General features: G+C 40.0%; 1 protein-coding gene across 3 annotated transcripts in view; it reads left to right on the forward strand.

Annotated features, from left to right (window-relative positions):
- The window catches only part of Phlpp2 (PH domain and leucine rich repeat protein phosphatase 2), a 77,466-nt gene extending 61,878 nt beyond the window's left edge, over positions 1-15,588 (forward strand). For all 3 annotated transcript variants that reach the window (XM_027933322.2, XM_071604320.1, XM_071604321.1), the window contains 7 exons: positions 944-1,144; positions 4,176-4,338; positions 4,709-4,839; positions 5,413-5,523; positions 6,546-6,740; positions 8,486-8,717; positions 10,769-15,588. In XM_027933322.2, the coding sequence (XP_027789123.1) occupies positions 944-1,144; positions 4,176-4,338; positions 4,709-4,839; positions 5,413-5,523; positions 6,546-6,740; positions 8,486-8,717; positions 10,769-11,923 (2,188 nt within the window). In that variant the 3' untranslated portion in view covers positions 11,924-15,588. The remainder of the gene's footprint in view (positions 1-943; positions 1,145-4,175; positions 4,339-4,708; positions 4,840-5,412; positions 5,524-6,545; positions 6,741-8,485; positions 8,718-10,768) is intronic.
- Positions 15,589-20,121: the final 4,533 nt, after the last annotated feature.

Consider the following 20,121-nt stretch of genomic DNA (forward strand, 5'->3'; position numbering starts at 1 on the left):
GCTGTCAATTTATTTTATACTGACTGCACAGAACAATTTTAGGATAAAGACATGGCAGACACACACTAACTACCCTCAGTAATTTAAAAGCTAATTAGGGATGTGGATCATACAACATGAAGAAGATTTAAGAACATACAAATTTAGGAATATTGGCTTCCTTTTATCAAGAATACTCTATGCATAGTAAACACCATACTGGGAAATTCTTAAGTCATATCATGTTTTACCTATGAGATTGGCACAGATTAAACTGAATTATGATACTTTCAGTGTAGGCAAAAGTGCGAGTGCACTGGCAGTCTTGCATTCATCTTAAGGGAGTGCAATTTGGTATAGTCTTTCTGGAGCTCAGTTTAACAATATGTTTAAAAAATCTTTAAAATATATATCCTTTGATTCCATAAATTCTGTTACTAGAAATGTATCCTAAAGAAATAACTAGGTAAGGACCCAAAGGTGTTCATTACAGTGTCTATAATAGAAATGCAAACAGCCTATATATCCATTATTAGGGGATTATTATGGGATTGGTTAAATAAATAATGATGTTGTTAAAACCAGACAATTTTTTCTGAAGCATGTCTTCATAATTTAGATATCTGTGAACACAGAATGCAATAATAATGTCCTTTCAGTAGACATACAGATGGTAATAGATGAGGCTAGGTTAGAGTTAGGTTACTGCAGAAACCTGGGAAAATAGTCACACCATATTATTTCTCCTGTCGTTGGCTTGCATAGTTGAGTAAAAGGAACTTTGGTTTGGATAGATTCAATTAGAGAAAAATACCTGGAGAAAGTGGTATTTTGTTGTTGTTGATGTTGTTTTGTGAGTTTGGGAGCTTGGAATGGCAGCATTCCTTACTGAGGGAGCATGATGGTTTCTATAGAAGGTGGCAACAAACACAAAGGAAATGATGAACTTTGTGTGTTCTGTCAGTCTCAGATACTTGAATGCATCTGCAAACAGTCTGGAGTCTTTACCTTCTGCCTGTGCTGGGGAGGAGAGTCTGAGTGTGCTGCAGCTGCTTTACCTGACCAGCAACCTCCTCACAGATCAGTGCATACCTGTCCTTGTGGGGCATTCACACCTGAGAATCTTGCACCTCGCAAACAACCAGCTACAGACCTTTCCCGCAAGGTGAATGAATGTAAAATGTTATGCTTTGGGATCATAACAATAATTCTGCATTTGTCAGACTAAATCATAGGTTTCTAACTGTGACACTTCCTTTATAAGTTGACTGGCTTACTGATACTGTGATTTCACTAGTCCCAAAGGAAAAAAATCTCATCTTAATAGTTTGTACCCAGTTATTAAATACCAGTACCAAGAGAAATTATGGTTAAAATGTGTTTAATTTTTAGTTCTAATCATTTAATAATTGTCTGAGAATGTTCAACCTGGGAAAGTACAACCTTATGAAATAAAGAAATTCTGAAGATAATTTTTTTCTTTTCTCTTTTTAGCACTGTATTACAAATATTGTTGTCTGTTTACTATATGCATATATATGTATATATAAGTTGCCTACTGTATGCCAGATACTAGGAACTAGTTGGTTCTCAAGGAATCTAGAGCCATATTGAGGAAATACACAAGTATCTGGGCAGTTGCTATGCAGTGTGACAAATGCAAGTGTTAAAGATGGGCACAGATTGCCAGCTCTGCTACACAGAACTTGGGGTGGGTGAGGCCTGGAGGAAGAGATGAACAGAAGCTAGCCAGGCTACTCTGTAAGAAGACAAGAGAGATGGTTAAGGCTCACAAAGTTTTAGACAGTGTTGGTAGAGAAATATCTTTCAAAATACACTTGATTAAAAAACAATTTTACACCAGAAAAATCCATCTATACCATGAAATTAGTAATTAAAAGTTATGCTTTTATAAGTAAGAACATGGGGGAAATGACATGATACAATTTGAATTAAATGTCATAAAATTATACAATGTTTAATATAATTTGCATGATTCTGATTTTGCAGATTTTCTTGGAAATGTGATAAATTCAGAAAAAATGAGTTTAATTATTAAAATATTAAAGGTTCTTGAACATTCATGAAATGAGAATAGAGTTTAAGATAACAAACAGCCCAGCAGCTCGGGAGGCTAACCCAGTGGCTGGGAGGCCGAGGCAGGAGGATTGCAAGTTCAAAGCCAGCCTCAGCAAAAACAAGGCACTAAGCAACTCAGTGAGATCCTGTCTCTAAATAAAATACAAAATGGGGCTGGGGATGTGGCTTAGTGGTTGAGTGCCCCTGAATTCAATCCCTGGGACCACCACCCCCCGCCCCCCCCCCAAAAAAAAAAAAGAAGATAAACAGTGTGAACTCGGTTATTTTCTTGAAATAGTTCAAACAGTGACATTTAAATTGAATGTAGAATCTTAATTTTAGGATGTAGTAGATCTCTTAAAATCTTACCACATTAATTTAAGTAGCCTCATTGATAGACCACTGACAGAATATATTCATTTGGGAAACTGATGAATAATACCAGATTTTCTGTTCTGAAACTAATGACTGTCACCCAATTTGATGACACTCTTGTTGGAGGGATCAAAAGCAGGCTAATATAAAACTGAAAACGTGAAAGAAAATGAAAATAAAAAGTAGTAAAGATGAGAAATAGGAAGAGATGACACAAAATTAGAGTGATCCAATTATAAAACTAAATGGAATTTAGGAGCCATGTATTTAAGAACATGCTAATTTTATATTGAGTAGCAATCCTCTATCAGGGCATTTCCTGAACAATATTAAAACTCAGGCACAATTCAAGTCTTCTTTCTTTTGGACAATTTTCAGAATCTATCATAGTTGTGGGTACTTGGAAAGAAGCTGATTAAGATATGAATACTGCAATTCTATTTACAAGTTAGAAAAATCAAGGTAGGAAGTAGCATAAGGGCAAAGCATGAAAATTGGACATGGGAATGTTTAAAACATATTAAATAAAAAAAATTAGTAATAATTCAGGCATGGTGGTGCACACTTGTAATCCCAACTACTCAGCCTGCGGGATTACAAGTTTAAGGCTAGTTTAGGCAATTTAGCAAGACTCTGATTCAAACTAAAAAAATAAAGAGGGCTGGGGTTGTAACTCAGTGGTAAACCACTCCTAAGATTAATCCCTAGTACTAACCACACACAAAAGTTATAAAACAATTCATCTTTAATATTATATCATTTTTAAAATTTGAAAAATACAGTTTTATGCTTTAAAGACAAGAATACTATCTACCAAAATGTCATCAGGGATTATCTCTGGTAGCAGAATTAAGAGGGTTTTTTTTTTCTATTTTCCATTTTCTCATTTATTTTAGTGATTATGCATTATTGTACTAAAGAAAATTTTTTAGTTAAAGATATTTGTAGACTTTTAGCAATAGAATATTTGTGAAAGATAGGACATGAAATTAATGGAAAACAAATACTCATTTGAGAAATTTGGTAGGAAATTCAACAAAATTATAATAATTATTCTTTCAGTTGCTAGTTTATTGCTAATTATTTTCTGAACTTTTTCTCCATATTATAGCAGTTTATTTTTATAATTTTTTAAACCAATAAATTAGAGCAGTTTGTATTCTGGATAAGGGTGTTGATTTTAGGAGCACTTTGAGTCCCAAGCATAGTGCTGTGTGTACAGACAAGAACCTGATAAATATTTAGTGGAGATAAATTAGGTTTTGAATAGGTAACTAGAAATTTAAACCTGAAAGGAATCTTGGTGATGATTTAGTACAATTTCTTCATTTTATACCTGAGGCTGTTGAGGTCTGTTTGATATTACTATACTTGTTATCTACTAATATAGCTAATTAGTGGACTAGAATTAATTTCTCAACAATAGACCCATGCTTTTTCAGCTCCTTGCAAGTTAGATAACAGAAAGATGTGTGTGTTCAACAGCTTTCAGAAAATCAAGGGCACTGTCAGCCCTCGAAACACACTTGAGTGGGAGATCAGGTACAAAGATAGCAGGGCCAGTTATGGTGGACAGCCTATGCCTGACTGGTGTCCAGTTGTTTCCTATCACTAGTCCTCTGAGGTCCAGTCCTCTTAAGTACACCAAGCTGGCCTTCCATGCTCAGGGTCTGTAAAATAGCACTTACTTGGCAGCTGTTGTTGTTTTGGTGTAATGTGGTATTTTGATATTTCTTTTTCAGTAAACTAAATAAATTGGAGCAATTGGAGGAACTGAACTTAAGTGGCAACAAGCTTAAAACCATTCCTACAACCATAGCCAACTGCAGAAGGCTGCACACCCTTGTTGCACACTCTAACAACATCAGCATTTTCCCAGAAATATTGCAGTTGCCTCAGATCCAGGTAATTTGATGTGCTGGAAGAAGTCCTGGTGGGGGAAATAGCCAGCATGTGAATGAGATGCCTTTTTTTGAAGCAGGGTGGGGGTGTGTGTGCTGGGTTAGAACCCACCTCACACTTGTCAGGCAACTGTGGGCCACGTCCCCAGTCCAGAGATGGACTTCTTAGAAGGAAGAAGAAAGGAGTGTGAATGAGATTGTTCTTTTATAAGGAAGAAATAATATTTTAACATACTCAGATTGGAATTCAAGTGTGCTTAATTCATTCCTGGGAATAAACTAAGTTATCCTTAGAAGATATAGTAGGAGATTGAGTATTGGGAATAAAGAACTAAACTAGAATTTATTTTATTTTGATTTCTGTTTCTTCTCAGTTTGTAGACCTAAGTTGCAACGACTTGACAGAAATTCTAATTCCAGAGGCTCTGCCTGCTACGTTACAAGACCTTGACCTAACTGGAAACACAAATCTGGTTCTGGAACACAAGACACTGGACATGTTTAGGTGGGGAAAACAATCTGAAATTAAATCCACATGTGTCTAGAGGCCCACCAATCATCTGTGGATCTTCTTTAGGACTGTGGACTCTCTATTAAAGGAACAGAATGAATTAGATCAGAAAGACCCTAGGTTCTCTTCTTTGATTTTGATTCAGCTATAAATGGATGTTCTATTTCATAGTCAGTCTATTTATGTACAACTAAGCCCCATGTGGAATATTTTTACATGGAAGGCACAGATATTTTAGGTGGCACAGGTCACATTACAACATCTGAGAGACAATATATGTTAATTCATGCACCAAAGCTTTATTGTATTACAATACTTAAAATAAGTAGATGGTTGGCTGAAACTTACATGTCCCATTAATTGTAATGATATTTTTCTCTGTTTTTCCTCCTATCCCTTTCCTTTATTCTGCATCCAAGCCAGCGGGTTCATCATACTACTTTCTTTTAGACTGTCTGGAAATACATCTTAGTCTTTCAAGAGATTGTTTTATAAAAACATGTTATTGTTTGGATAGTTTTTAAAAAATATAATGACAATATGGTATAACCTTCTTTCCTTCTACAGCCACATCACAACCTTGAAAATTGATCAAAAACCATTGCCAACCACAGATTCTACCGTTACATCAACCTTCTGGAGCCATGGACTGGCTGAGATGGCAGGACAGAGAAATAAGTGAGTATGTCAGCCATAGAGGCTAAGAAAGAAAAAAAGCAGCTCCTGCCATCTTAGGACTAGGCTGATGCTCACAGCTGGGCCACAGTAGTTCTGTTGTGCATAAACAAATCACAGAATGTCACCATCAGATAAGATCCCTGAGACTCAAGTAAAGTAAACAAAATGAATGTGCAGGCCACAGAATAACCAGCAGCCCCCTCACAGCTCTTTCCTCATGCTAATTTTCCTTCTCTGTTGATAAGATTTATTGAGGGACTCAACTCTGTAATTGCCCCGATTTCTGATAGCCTACAATGTGATATGATCCTCCATTTCTCAGACTCTCCCAAAAGTGACCCATCCAAAGCCCACATCCTATACTAGGTTCTTTCCAGCACCCTCTTTTTATACAGTCCAGGATTCCATGGTGTGCATTCTTCCTTCCTGCAAGGAATACTAAACCCAACTTCAACCATAGGTATGCTGTGATGGTCTTTGGAATTGACAGACAACATCGATGAAGCCAGTCTCTAATCACTTCTACAGGAACATATCTCACCTTGCCAGCCTTTAACGGCCTTGCAAAGCTGTATAAATTGCCCATGAATGGGACTGAATTTCACCTTTCCTTAGGACATCAGGTCTTACAAATGCTGCTTACTTCTGGGGACATTTTTCATGTATAAATTTAAGATTTACCACATTCTTCTCTACCTTCAGTTAATAATTGCTTATTTACTTTTGGTCCTGGGGTTTGAATTCAGTGGTGCATTTACTACTGAGATACTACCACATCCCTCCCCCCCACCCTGCTTTATTTTGAGACAGGGTCTTGATAAGTTGCTTAGGGCCTCGCTAAGTTGCCTGGGCTGGCCTTGAACTTCCAATCCCCCTGCCTCAGCCTCCTGAGTTGGCTTGGATAATAGTCATGCATCACTGTGCCCAGCTAATAACCAGTTTTTAAAAGGATGCTCCCTGAGGAATAATTGTTTACCCAGAAGCTTGCTTTGATGATTGTATTTCTTATCTTTCTATTCTAGGCTATGTGTGTCTGCCCTAGCTATGGATAACTTTGCAGAGGGGGTTGGAGCTGTATATGGCATGTTTGATGGGGACCGAAATGAGGAGCTCCCACGCCTGCTGCAATGTACAATGGCAGATGTGCTTTTGGAAGAGGTACAGCAGTCAACAAATGACACAGTTTTCATGACCAACACTTTTTTGGTATCTCACAGGTAAGCAGGTGGGTTGAATAATCCCTAACTCAGCTCTACCTTTGGAAAATAAATCTGAGTCAGAAGGTGAAGATCTAAATTATGGGTGCCAGATCAAGGAGAGACCTGCTCCTTCCATGATTATACATCTCAGTATCAGCAGGATTGTGGGAACATTGGCATGTCATAGAGCCTTTGGAGTCATGTGCCTTCTCTGTTGAACCCAAAGACTGCTCTTTATGTTTAGAAGATTGTGTTTTTATAGATGTATTTGTACATTTTAGGGAGAATGATGGTAAGATTTTATGGTTCTCCAAAGAGTCAAAAGCCTACAAAAGGTTAACATGCACTGGTTAGATTCATTTGTTTAGAATACTTTGTACTGGGTATTTACCCAACTAAGGTTTTCATTCAAGTCTAAACCACTGAACCAGATATGGTGGCACATTCCTGTAATCCCAGCGGTTTGGGAGGCTGAGGCAAGACAAGTTCAAAGCCAGTCTCAGATATTTAGCAAGGCCCTAAGTAACTTAGACTCTGTCTCAAAACAAAAAAAGGGCTGAGGATGTGACTCAGTGGTTTAGTACCCCTGGGTTCATTTCCCTGGTGTCCCCCACAAAAAAGTCTAAGCCACTTAAGGGCAAAACCTCCAACTACTGAAAATCTTAGTAGGTAATGGAGTGTCTTGCACATCTGGTGGGCTGCATAAAAGGATATGAACAACTAAGAGGTTGTAAACTTGTATACTCAAGGCTGAAATGGAACAGTCTGGAGCTCGGGCCAGTTTTTAACTGTGATTTACACAAAGCATCCTGTTGGAAAAGGAGTCCACTTTTCTATAGAACTGAGCTGGATACTTGACAAAATTAAGGGTTTTGGAACTCAATTAAGAAGTACCTTCGAAGAACCAGGCAAGGTACCATGCATTTTTCATCCTCTATTTTTTTTTTTTTTTTTTAATACTGGGGATTGAACCCAGGGATGCTTTACCAATGAATTACATCTCAGTCCTTTTTATTTTTTATTTTGAGACAGGGTCTCACTAAGTTTCTGAGAGTCTCATTAAGTTGCTGAGGCTGGCCTTGAACTTGGTATCCTCCTGCCTCAGCCTCCCAAGTTGCTGAGATTAGAGGCCTGTGCCCTGTGCCCAGCTTCATCCTATATCTTTAATTATCAAAACAAAGCAAACAGGTAGATATTTTATCAGAGAAATTTCTTAGAGAAATAACTTGATGAGGATATGTAGCCAATAAATGACAGAGCTGGAATTTGAAACTAGATTCTTCTGGTAGTGTCTGCTCTGTGTTAGTATTGTGTCCTAAGGGCAGGCAGTTCTCAATGTATTTTTCCAGGACTGGTATCCTGACCATCTTCAGAAACTTATTAGGCCAGCCCCTTGCCCAGTGAATCAGAAGCTCCAGGGCTAGGTCCAGCAACCTATGGTCTAATAATCATCAGACTCTCCAGATGATTCTGATATGCTGAAGTTTGAAAACCCCTGATATAGGAAGACTTTGATCAGACAGACATGCAATAGAGAAAGATGCACCTGCACTGCCCATCCCCCACTCTCTCTGTAAAGTTCTGTTTTTCCCATCAGCTGAGAGTCAAAGGCAGTATCACCCATAGCAAGAGTCAGCCTTCAGGTGGATAGGGGTGAGGCTGCTTCACAATCCCATGGCAGAAGAATGAGGGAAGGATGGGTATGAAAGACTGCCACTTTTAAACTAGCCACTGTGTCCTCATTTTTCTTTCTTTTTAAACAGGAAATTAGGAATGGCTGGCCAGAAGCTGGGTTCCTCTGCTCTTCTGTGCTACATCCGCCCTGACACTGCTGATCCAACAAGTAGTTTTAGCTTGACTGTGGCTAATGTTGGCACGTGCCAAGCAGTCCTGTGCCGAGGTGGGAAGCCAGTGCCCCTTTCGAAAGTTTTCAGCCTGGAACAGGACCTGGAGGAGGCACGAAGGGTGAAGGATCAAAAAGCCATCATTACAGAGGTGCATCTCGCTTTCTGCCAGTCACTTTTGCTTCCCAATTCTAGTGAAGAGTGCTTTGAATGGAGGCAGTGAAGGTCCATTTTCTTCCTGTCATACCTTGTAAATTGTATTCAATAAATGTTCATTTCAGATGGTTTCAGTAAGAGCGCTAGAAGAAAATCTGAGCAGTTAAGGACTAGCAAAAAGAAGAGGCAAAATTAATTACAAAAGTCCTAATTTGCAATTAGGACTTTTAAATGAATAGCTAACAAGTAAAATGAATGTTGTGTCTCATTTAGTTCCCAGCTTATCTACTTTGCTATTCCAAACAAGACAAAAGACTTCTATTTGGTTTTTTTTTATTTTTATTTTTTGGTACCAGGGATTGAACCCAGGGGCACTTAACCATCGAGCTACATCCCCAGTCCCCCACTTTTAAAATATTTTTTATTTTGAAACTGGGTCTCTTTGAGTTGCTTAGGGTCTCACTAAATTGCCGAGGCCTGACCTCGAACTTGTGATTCTCCTGCCTAGCCTTCTAATTCTCTGGAATTACAGGTGTGCACCCCCATGGCTGGCTCTACTTAATCTATTTTTTTTTTTTTTTAATGGATTGTTGTGCTTTTGGTGTTAGATCTAAAACCTCGTTGGCAAACTCAAGATACTCATATTTTCTTCTGTGTTATCTTCTAGGTATTTTATAAAAGTTTTGATTTTTACACTTAGGTCTTGGTCTGTTGTGAATTAATTTTTGTGAAAAGCGTAAGGTCTGTATCTAGATTTTTTTTTTTTTTTTTTTGGCATGTGTATGTCCAGCTGTGCTGGCACCATTTTTTAAAAAGATTATTCTTTCTCCACTGTATTGCCTTTGCTCCTTTTTCAAAGATCAGTTGGCTGTTATTTGTGTAGACTCTACCACTGAGCTACATCTTTCCTACCCCACTTTGTTTTAGACAGGGTCACTAAGCTGCCAAAGCTCGCCTTTAACCTTAGCTCCTCCTGTTTCAGCCTCCCAAGTATCTGGGGTTACAGGTGTGCACCACTGCATTTTTATGTTATTTTAACCATGAATAATTTTTATCTATTATTTGCCAAGTACTGTTCCTTCAGAGTTTTGTTTAATATTACAATAACCCCCATTTTATTTTCATTTTCCAGTTGATGAAAATAGTTTAGTTTGTGGCAAATTCTGATAAATAAAAGCCAGAGAGTGACTGCAAGTGTCAAATTAATTTATTGATGATTTCAGAGTTTTTTTTTTTTTTTTTTTGGAGAAAAATCAATAAAATCAATTTCCAGCATATGAAATTCCCAACCTGCACCCAGGGATTTCCTTTTCATCTAAGTTTAGAATGATAGGGGATCCTATTTAATCTGCTGTTCATTCTTGGTGCAGCCCTACAGAGTAGGTAAATTATGCTACATATTTCAGACTTTCCCTTTAGGCCAAATAACCATAGAGATCATTTAGGACTTTAGCTACTTAGAGTTTTATCCATTGGAAGTCTTTTCAGTTACCAACTGCCTTTAAATGAGAAATTATTTTTAGTGATATATCTGAGTTTTGACCTAAGAGTACTAGGGATGGGAGAATTAAAGACAGTTTTGCTCATTATATGTCTAACATGTTCCTCGCAGCATATCCTTCATGTTAGAACAAATATCTTTTAAGAAGATGGTTCCTGAGCTGGGGATGTGGCTCAAGTGGTAACGTGCTCGCCTGGCATGCACAGGGCGCTGGGTTCGATCCTCAGCACCATATAAAAAAAATAAAAATAAAGATGTTGTGTCCACCGAAAACTAAAAAATACACAATATTAAAAAAAAAAAATTCTCTCTCTCTCTCTCTCTCTCTCTCTCTCTCTCTCTCTCTCTCTCTCTCCTCTCTAAGAAAAAAAAAAAGAAGAAGAAGAAGGTGGTTCCTGGAGTTCACTTAAAATTGTACTGATCCTAGGGGCACATCATATAATAACATAAATAGTTTTATTTTATTTATTTTAAAATGTTTTGGAGAATGAAAATGTTGCATGTTTTTGTTGCTTTCTCAAAATTTTTATTCTGCTCATCTCTAGGATAACAAAGTGAATGGGGTAACCTGTTGTACCCGGATGCTGGGCTGTACCTACCTTTATCCTTGGATCCTCCCCAAGCCCCATATATCTTCCACACCACTTACTATTCAAGATGAATTGCTGATTCTGGGAAACAGAGCATTATGGGAACACTTGTCATACACAGAAGCTATTAACGCAGTGCGTCATGTACAAGATCCATTAGCAGCTGCTAAGAAACTGTGCACATTAGCACAGAGCTATGGCTGTCAGGATAATGTGGGGGCCATGGTGGTTTATTTGAACATTGGTGAGGAAGGCTGCACTTGTGAAATGAATGGACTCACCCTCCCAGGACCTGTGGGATTTGCTTCCACCAGCACCATCAAGGATGCTCCTAAACCAACCACTCCTTCTTCCAGTAGTGGCATTGCCTCTGAGTTCAGCAGTGAGATGTCCACCTCGGAGGTGAGCAGTGAAGTGGGCTCCACTGCTTCTGATGAACATAACACTGTGGGCCTGGAGGCTGGTTTGCTTCCACGGCCAGAGAGGCGCTGCAGCCTCCACCCAGCACCCACCTCTGGGGTGTTTCAGCGCCAGCCTTCTTGTGCAACCTTCTCCAGTAATCAGTCTGACAATGGCCTTGACAGTGATGATGACCAGCCTGTTGAAGGGGTCATAATCAATGGCAGCAAGGTAGAAGTAGAAGTAGATATCCACTGCTGCCGAGGAAGAGATCTTGAGAGCTGTCCTACCCTTACAGAGAATTCTTCCACCCCATGTCCTGAGGAACATGCTAGAGGGTTGTTTTTTGGGATCCGGAGACAGAACAGTGTAAATAGTGGCATACTTCTGCCAATGTGTAGGGACAAAATGGAGTTACAGAAGTCTCCTTCTACTTCCTGTCTCTATGGCAAGAAGCTCTCCAATGGCTCAATTGTGCCCCTAGAAGATAGCCTGAACCTCATTGAAGTGGCCACAGAAGCACCCAAGAGGAAAACTGGCTATTTTGCTGCCCCTACTCAGCTGGAGCCAGAGGATCAGTTTGTTGTACCTCGTGACCTGGAGGAAGAAGTGAAGGAGCAAATGAAACAGCATCAGGAAAGCAGGCCTGAGCCCGAGCCCAGTGAAGAGGATCGGACCGAGCCCCCAGAGGAGTTTGACACAGCGCTATGATTCTGCCACTGTTGCGGGCACAGTGTGAGAAAAGGCTTTTGTGGTGTTGGGGAGGGACCCTTCCAGAGGCATTTTGCCTTTGTGTTTCTAACCAGAAATGTGTGGGGTAAAACTGAAGAGCCCAAAAAGGTGAGAGCTATCAGGGCCTGACCCTGGATGAGCCAGTACCACCATCAGTGTTAAGTTTTGCATTTAACCTGCATTGGAATTCCCAGAGTTACTGGGAGGAAAGCAGAAGTCGTTCTCTGTCAGTCCTACCACCTGCCATTAACCCTTTCTCTCCTAGGATCATTTTGAGAATTTGCCTGCCTGGGCAGGAAAGGGACTATTTCTGTGGAGGAAATAACTGAAGGTTGATTCCCTTTACTAATTGCTGCTGATGGATCTCCGTGACAGAGAAATCACCTTATCTTTCAGACTAACTAATGGGGTGTGATGTGACTAGTCACATGGCTTTTCATTCTTCTCTACGAGAATATAGCCTATCAAAATGATGTTTATTGGAGATGTAGAACCAATCAAACAGATAATTTATGTAAGTAATGTAATGAGAGCACTTTTCATTGACTGTGAACTTTTTATTTTTGAATCTGCACTCGAGCCAATCTTCTTAGAGGCAGCCCAACACCTTTGTCCATAGGCAGAGAGATAATTGAGTATTGGAGCCTTCTGTGAGGGTACTTGGAAAGGCCCTGGATTGAGCTATTGGATGTCAAAGTGTGAAAGCTCCTGAGGAACATGGGGTAGAGAGGAATCTTCTTTTGGGGATAAAGCTGGGGAAGGAGCAAAGACTTCCTTCCCCATATCAGAAAAAGAGTCATTCCTTAACAGATGTGATACCCACTAGGAATGTGATTTGAGCAGATCACAAGGTAGGCACTTGGGGATTGGCCTCTTTCCCTTACCATGTGGTAGAATTGGCAGCCAGCTTCCTGACAGGCAGGGCCAACACCAGCACTGCTGGCATCCAGGAATCTTGAATTAGAGCAGATGATTCCCAAACAGATGGAGGCTATGTGAGAACAGATGGGTGGATGGAGCTCACAGGTTAGATGTGTTCCTTCTTTCTCCAAAGTGAGAAATGGTTTTCTAGAATGTTGGAAGTGAGTTGTCAAACCTTGCACTAAAGGTTTGACAATGTACCTATCTGAAAACTGCTAACTCGCTTCATGTGGTTTCAGAGTACTGGACTCAATACCAATATAAGACAGACTCGAGAAATTCTTAACTTGATTTTTCCTTTTTTTGGGGCACATTCCACATAACTCTAGCAAAATGCAATTCCTTCTGTATGTTTGTTGCTTTTTCCATTAAAAGATTTTCTTAAGCAAACTAATTCCTACTTCTAGTCCTACAAAATTTTGGCATTGCTTGATTTTACCCATTGAGAAATGTGCTTTGAAGTTTTAAGACATTTCATAGTTGGAAAACAAGAAAACAGAGTGACCATTTTTAATTTGTTTCATCAGAAACAAAATGTTAAATATAATGTTGGAAGTATATGTTAATTTCTTTGTGGGTTCTTTTTGGGAGAGTTTGGGGGGAGTTTTTGTTCAAAGCAATAGTCAAAAATTAGATGACCTGTCCACAAATAGTTATGTCTCTTCATTCTCTCAGAGGCTCCATACCCATGTGCATGTGTCATTAGGGTACATTCTTAGGGAAAGTACCCCATTCTGTATACCCCATTGGCTACCTAATGTTCAACTCTCAAGAATTTGAACTTGAGTCCCCAAATCATCAGGAACACTTGACTTCCTTCCGTCAAACTACTGATCAGCTACTGAAAAACTTTAGAACTCAGGTCTTTGATTTGAAGTGGGGAATATGGTGGCTCATACAAAGTTTAGGTGCTGTTAGAAAGATGGGTACAATAGTATGTTGCCACCTTATTTTTATATGGGAATGAAAAAAGAAAATGAAGGAAAAACCCAAGATGTTAGTGATGGGTGATATCAAACATCTTCCTACTCAGACAGCAGAACCTTTGGGTTCTGAATAGACTAGTGAGTGATGTTGTCTAAAAATTAAAGCTATTTTGGGAAAATACCACTTTAGTAGTATAGTCTTATAAAAATTGTCGTTTATCTGTGACTACTTTTCTTCTATTTGTTTCCTGTCCTACTTATTGGAACCACCTCAAAACCCAGGTCCATATTGACCTTTCCAAAAGTAGTGTGTTTGCTTTTTGGTCAACAAAACTCTGAAATTCCACATGTATTTTGATGTGGTGGAGTTATTTTCAGGTACCATTAGGTCTGATGAAAACCTCTATTATAGGATATACCAAAACTGATTATTCTTTTTTTTTTTTTTTTTTGCAATTTCCTTTCATTCATGTCCTTCTACAGTTGTTCTGTATTAAAACAGAAGGTTAAAAGGCCATAGTTCATTACCAAAAATACATACCCCATTTGCCCTATGAGGTAATTGACAGATGTTGTTATCTGAGTAGGCTGTCAAATGAAAGCCAGTAATCTGTCTGCAAATGAGTGTCATTTTTCTCGATACCTTAACTCAGAGGGTATGTTCCCCGGGTGGGCAGAGTACAGGTGATCCCTAGCATGGAGAGCCTGGTCTCTGCCTGATTCTTGGGTCTCTGCATGTACCTCCCACTTAACAGAGTTTAAGATAATTTCTGGAAAAAAAAAAAAAAAACAACTTCTGGTTATGGGTGCAATTCAGGAGTCCCATGGGGAAAGGAAAATACATGTGGCTTGATATATTTATCCAAATGGATTGGAAATACACCCGAAATTTTCAATGTTGGTATGACATAAAGCTCTAGTGCTACCATAGTCAAATCATTGAATTACCATTTCTGACGTAGTGAGGGCTTTATTATACTACTGTAGAGTGTATATGTGCAATAAGTCATTGAACCCATTTTCCTGGCGTACAGAAGAGCCAACACAAGCAACATGGCATCACTGGGTGCTATTACAATTGCTTGTAGCGAGTGCTGTTTTCCAGGAGATGGAGCCAGTTGCGTTTGGCAGATCTATTAAATGATGCTCTTCTTTCTATGTAGACCTTCAACAAAAGCAGGTACTTGGAAGCCACAGGCTCACCTTCTTTATCTATTTAATAACTATCAATGAAGAGACCTCCATAAGGGAGCATATGGCTGTTAATGATAAATGTATCAATTACTAAAGAATTAGTCTCCAAGCCATCCAGTGATGTCCACAGCATCACTGTAGAACTGTCTTGTCACTTTTTACTTCCCTCTGGGTGGAGCCTTCCAGACTCCCCAATCATGGACACAAGTTATTCTTTCTTTCCAGTTAGTGACTTTTCCCCGTGGTTGGGTAAGTACTTCCTAGACTGAGAAAAGTGGCTGCAGTCAAACCTGCTCTGTTTCCCTCATTTGGTGATTAATCAGCATAAGCTCCTTGTATTCTAAATCTCATGCACCTCTCCCAGATGCTGTAGGGTTTCTCTAACTGTTGCCACTGGATGTCAGCCAGACAGTGGGCTCATATCTATGGTTTTGTGCAATCATCGTTGTATTGTAGTCCTAAGACTCATTATAGTGTATTTTTGATATTTTTGAAATGTGTTAAATTTTTTAATTCAATAATATGAGCCAGAGCATGTTGCAGCAAATCTATTGTTTGTAAAAAATAATAACAATAATAAATAAAATAAAATGGAATATCTTTTTCATGCCTTTGTTTTAAAATGGAATGCTTGTTATTTTACAAATATTTTAGCATGAATCTAGAATTTTCTCCCTAACTTTTATTATAGAATTAGGTTCTTAACCAAAAGTAGTTTTAAGATCTTTCTTTCTCTTTCTCTTTTTAAAAATATTTATTTTTTAGTTGTAGTTGGACACAATGCCTTTATTTTATAATTTATTTTTACATCATGCTGAGGATCGAACCCAGGGCCTCGCACTCTACCACTAAGCCACAACCCCAGCCCCTTTCTTCTCTTTCCTGCTTCAGGAAGATAAGCAAGAACAAATACATGGAGTATATTCCATGACACTTTGAGGCTATATGAGTTAAGGCAAAATATTCTTTGAAGGGAAAGCAAGAAACAAGAGACAGGTAAACAAGAAATGAAAGGCGGAGACCAGGCAGAGATACACACGAGAATTTATTTATCAGAACTGACAAATAAAAGTCATCTCTCTATAGCGGAGAGAGGGGCAAAACAGGCTTGGGTTCCAGGACTTTTATAGGGCAGGCTCAGGAATCAGAGTTGGTCCCTAATGCGGGTGGTTAAGGGTTGGGTTGGTATGAGGGAAAGGTGAGCCTTTCTCAGAAAGGCCCTTGGGCAGGAAAGCAAAACTTTTTCCTTAATATGGCAGCTGTCACTTAAGATGGCCATCTAGATGCTAAGCAAGGACCTTATATTCTTGATCACCTTTTGTATTAGCTTTATATCACTGTAACAAAATATCTGACACAGGTTACTTTTGAAGAAGAGTTTGGGAGCCTTAGGGGCATGGCACTGGCATTGGTTCAGGTCTCAGCCGTGTCATGTCATGGTGGATAGCAATGGCAGAAGCATGTTTGGGAGCCAGCAATTACATCTCACATCAAGGAGCAGAGAGAGCTGTGTGGGACCCAACTTAGGCTTTTATATAATAATCCCCTCAGAACTACCAGAGGATCCCAGGAGACCCATTTTCTGAGGCCTTGTACCCAGTGACCTAAGGTCCTCCTCCCACAAGACCTCATCTCCCATTAGCGCCACCCTGTGTATCAAGCCTTCGATCACAGTGGACTCTTGGGGGACACTCCAACTACACACAAACAGCACCATTTCAAGTGAAATAGCAATAAAGGTTTTTAAGAAACATCATATCCTGACTTGGTTCATATGTTCCCAATGATGGGAAGCAGTCCTTATTTACATGAAGGTTATTAGCTGATCAGAAGAAACTCGATTATAAATGATCTGCAGCTTTTCTTTAAATAATCACAAAGTGGGTGATGACAGGCTGTGTGCAGAGTGGGCCGTCACATGTTCCATAACATAATGGCTTCATGGTAGAACTTCAGTTTAGTGGTTTTTGCTTCCAACATACTTTTAATCTACTTAGAGCCTACAAATGGGTGCCGCCATCCTTGCCCCCACTGTTGTCTCCTGACTTCCAAGGAAGATTAGCTACCTTGCTCCAAATAAAGGCCATGTTAAAGGCATTTTGCAGATTTCCTCATCTAGAGAATGAACATTTTGAAAACTTAGGTTTGACAACTGTTGCCTCAACACCTGATTACTGGTTACTACACCACCATCTACTTTAATACCCTAGTTCCATAAGATATGCCTCCCTGGTCCAGGGTGGCAGAAACACATTTCTTTGGATATGTTCTGCACTCCCTAGGACACTGAAGGCAAAAGCATGTTAGTCACCATCAGGTGATTCAGTAGGTCTGAGTTCTGTCTGTTACTTGAAAGTTTTGTCATTTAGGCAAGTTATGGCACTTTCCTAAGGCTTGCACGCTCATGTGCTCTCAATTCTCTTTCTCTAGTGCTGAGAATTGAACTGAGTGCCTCATGCATGCTAGGCAAACACTCTGCCACTGAGCTGCATCCCCACCCAGAGGTTCTTATTTGTTAAGATAGTATCTGTCATCAGTCATGAACTTAAATAAGAGGACCCAAAGTACTTGAGCACAGTGATGTACTTGGCCCATAGCTTTCAATGAAATGTTAATTATTGGGTAAAACACTTGGTCTTCTTGAACCTTGTTATTCTCTTCTTGAATAACAAATCTTGACAAGTGGTGAATAAGTGCTAAAGCTTTTGAACCTTATAAAACTGTGGACATGCATGAGTATTGTTAAAGTCACCCATAGGCTCCTATCAGTGAAGAGAGCTGCATCTCAGGAGCAGTATCCCAGCTGGGCCTGGGCACAAAGCTGAAGTCAAGTAGTCCAAAGTCCCCATTTTATCTAGCAAAAGGCCCAGCATGGGCAAAGATCATTTAACAGGGATATGATCTTTGAGAATAAATGCTAGTTGAGACCAGTGTATGTGTGCATTGTTCTCTTGAGGAGTGGGTGTTTGTTTTTTACTGCTGTTAAAATCTCTGCCACTCGAGAAATTTGTGTGGACTCTAGTCACTGCCCCAAGCTAAGGGTGACAGGAAGCACCTTTCTGTGGCATAGTGGACTTTATTCCAACTGAGCAATAGAGATTTCCAGTTGGTTGTTTTCTTCCAAGCTTTGTTCTCTCATTTCTTTGTGAATTTTACTTCTGACTTTTTTTTGTCTTGGATAGGTTCCATAAGAATTAGCTATGGAAAAGCAAGAGAATGCAAAAAAGACCCAGATAAAGAGAATGTGAATATTTCTAGTTGGATCTGACACAAACGGAAACATTTGAGACTAACTGTAAAGTACAAGAACAGGTATAACACTTCAGATGGCAATTACTGAAAAGACGTTTAAGATTCCATGTCAGAAATCTCTTACATTATGAAGATGGTGCGGGGGATGAGGGTCACTATCTTCCTTGGAAGGCCTGCAAGTAGGGGAATGCAGAAGTGAGAAGTTCTCCAATTAGCCTTTGGAGTCTAGTAAAATTAACTGCTTTATCTTTGAAATTAGTTGAATGACATCTTTAAGAAGCTTGTGAGTTTTCTCACTATTTGGAAACCTCATGTTTAAAAAAATTCTAAATACTTCAAAATGAATTCCAGTGGATGGGAATAGAAACCCTCTTGGAATAGCTGGTAGGAAATATTTTCCGTGAGCCCCGAGGCAGGGGTCCTGAGGACGATCAAGCTTGCTGAAAACATCTCTTTCCCAGAAACCCAACTCCCAACTCTTAAAGAAGGGGGCTGCTTGGCAGTATGCAGGTGCAGGGGACACTAGTGGCACTCAAACAGAAGAATTCTTCCCCTCTGGGGACAGGGGAGATTTACCCATTTAGAATTCACTCACAGCACTGCTTTACAGTCTTTCCCTGGAACCAAGCAAGGATTGCTTATTCCTTTTGACGACTCAAGATAGTTATGACAGGTGAGATTTCTACTGTAACGCTGGACGAGTTACCCTCGGATGTGTTGTTCTCAGCTTCTGAAATTTCTCTGGCTAGTTGGCTATTTCTACCATTATCATATGGTAAGATAGCATCACCATCAGGGGATAGCCTGACTTCTGATGTTGCTTTTTGTACTAGTTTTCTCAAGTGATCATCGGGTCAGCCAACAAGGACATACTGATCTCCCTTTACAACAGAAAAATGAGACAATTAACTCTGCATTCGTACCAAAAGAAGCACTTATAAAATTGAGTATGTGAAAACCAGTTGTTTGCAGTGGCTGTGAAAGACTTGACTCTTGAGAGAGACAATGGGGTTGGGTTGACAATTATGTTCCAGAAGGTCTCCCTTAGAGCGTCCCAGACCACAGGTATTCTGGGACATCCCTGCCATTTCTCTGCTCTTCTTGGCTGTCTTTGTAGAACTTCTGTTCCCGGTAGCTCCGCAGGGCCAGTACCACACTGGCACTGTACATAATCACCAGGAGACAAGCAAAGGTGGCTGCTGCTCCGTCAGTGCCTGCCAGCTGGCAGTTCATCCAGGTGAGACCCTTGCGGGCGTAGAGCCTCTCTCTTGTTTTGCAGGTGTCCGTGGAGTTGATCTGCAATGCCACGTGGAGGTAAACGCCAATGCCTACGCAGTAGCCCACTGCTGCCAGGAGGCTGAAGGCGGCCTCCAAGAGGAGCCACTTTCTAGGCAGTTTTGTTAGGCTCTTGGCTCCTTGGAGTAAAACGCCCATGGTGAGGGCACCCAGCCCCAGAGAAACAGCCACACCGCCATATATCAGAGGCGCCCGGAGGACTGTATACTTCTGGTCCAGTTGCCGAACCTCCTCCAGCTCAGTGCCCTCAAATGGTGAGTAGTAGTTGTTTCCGAAGCCACCACCGCTGGCAAAGCTGGCGCTGAATCCAGCAAGGACAAAGTAGGAGGCCACGATACACATGAGAACCATCCCGTTCAAAATCACCTCCACTATCTGTACCACACCTAGAGGAAGAGAGAGTCAAGGTAAACACTGACATCACTCACCAGGTCAGACTAGCGGATCTGCTGACCCGATTGTAAGAACATGGTCACATTCAACATCAACATTCTTGAATTGCTTGTGGTGGGTGGTTGTTTTAAAAATATGTTTGAAATATCAGAATGCCACTTTGAGAAATTTTAGGCTGTTCTTATAAATACTCCA

Source organism: Marmota flaviventris, chromosome 18 (assembly GCF_047511675.1).
Source record: "Marmota flaviventris isolate mMarFla1 chromosome 18, mMarFla1.hap1, whole genome shotgun sequence".
Classification (NCBI taxonomy): domain Eukaryota; kingdom Metazoa; phylum Chordata; class Mammalia; order Rodentia; family Sciuridae; genus Marmota; species Marmota flaviventris.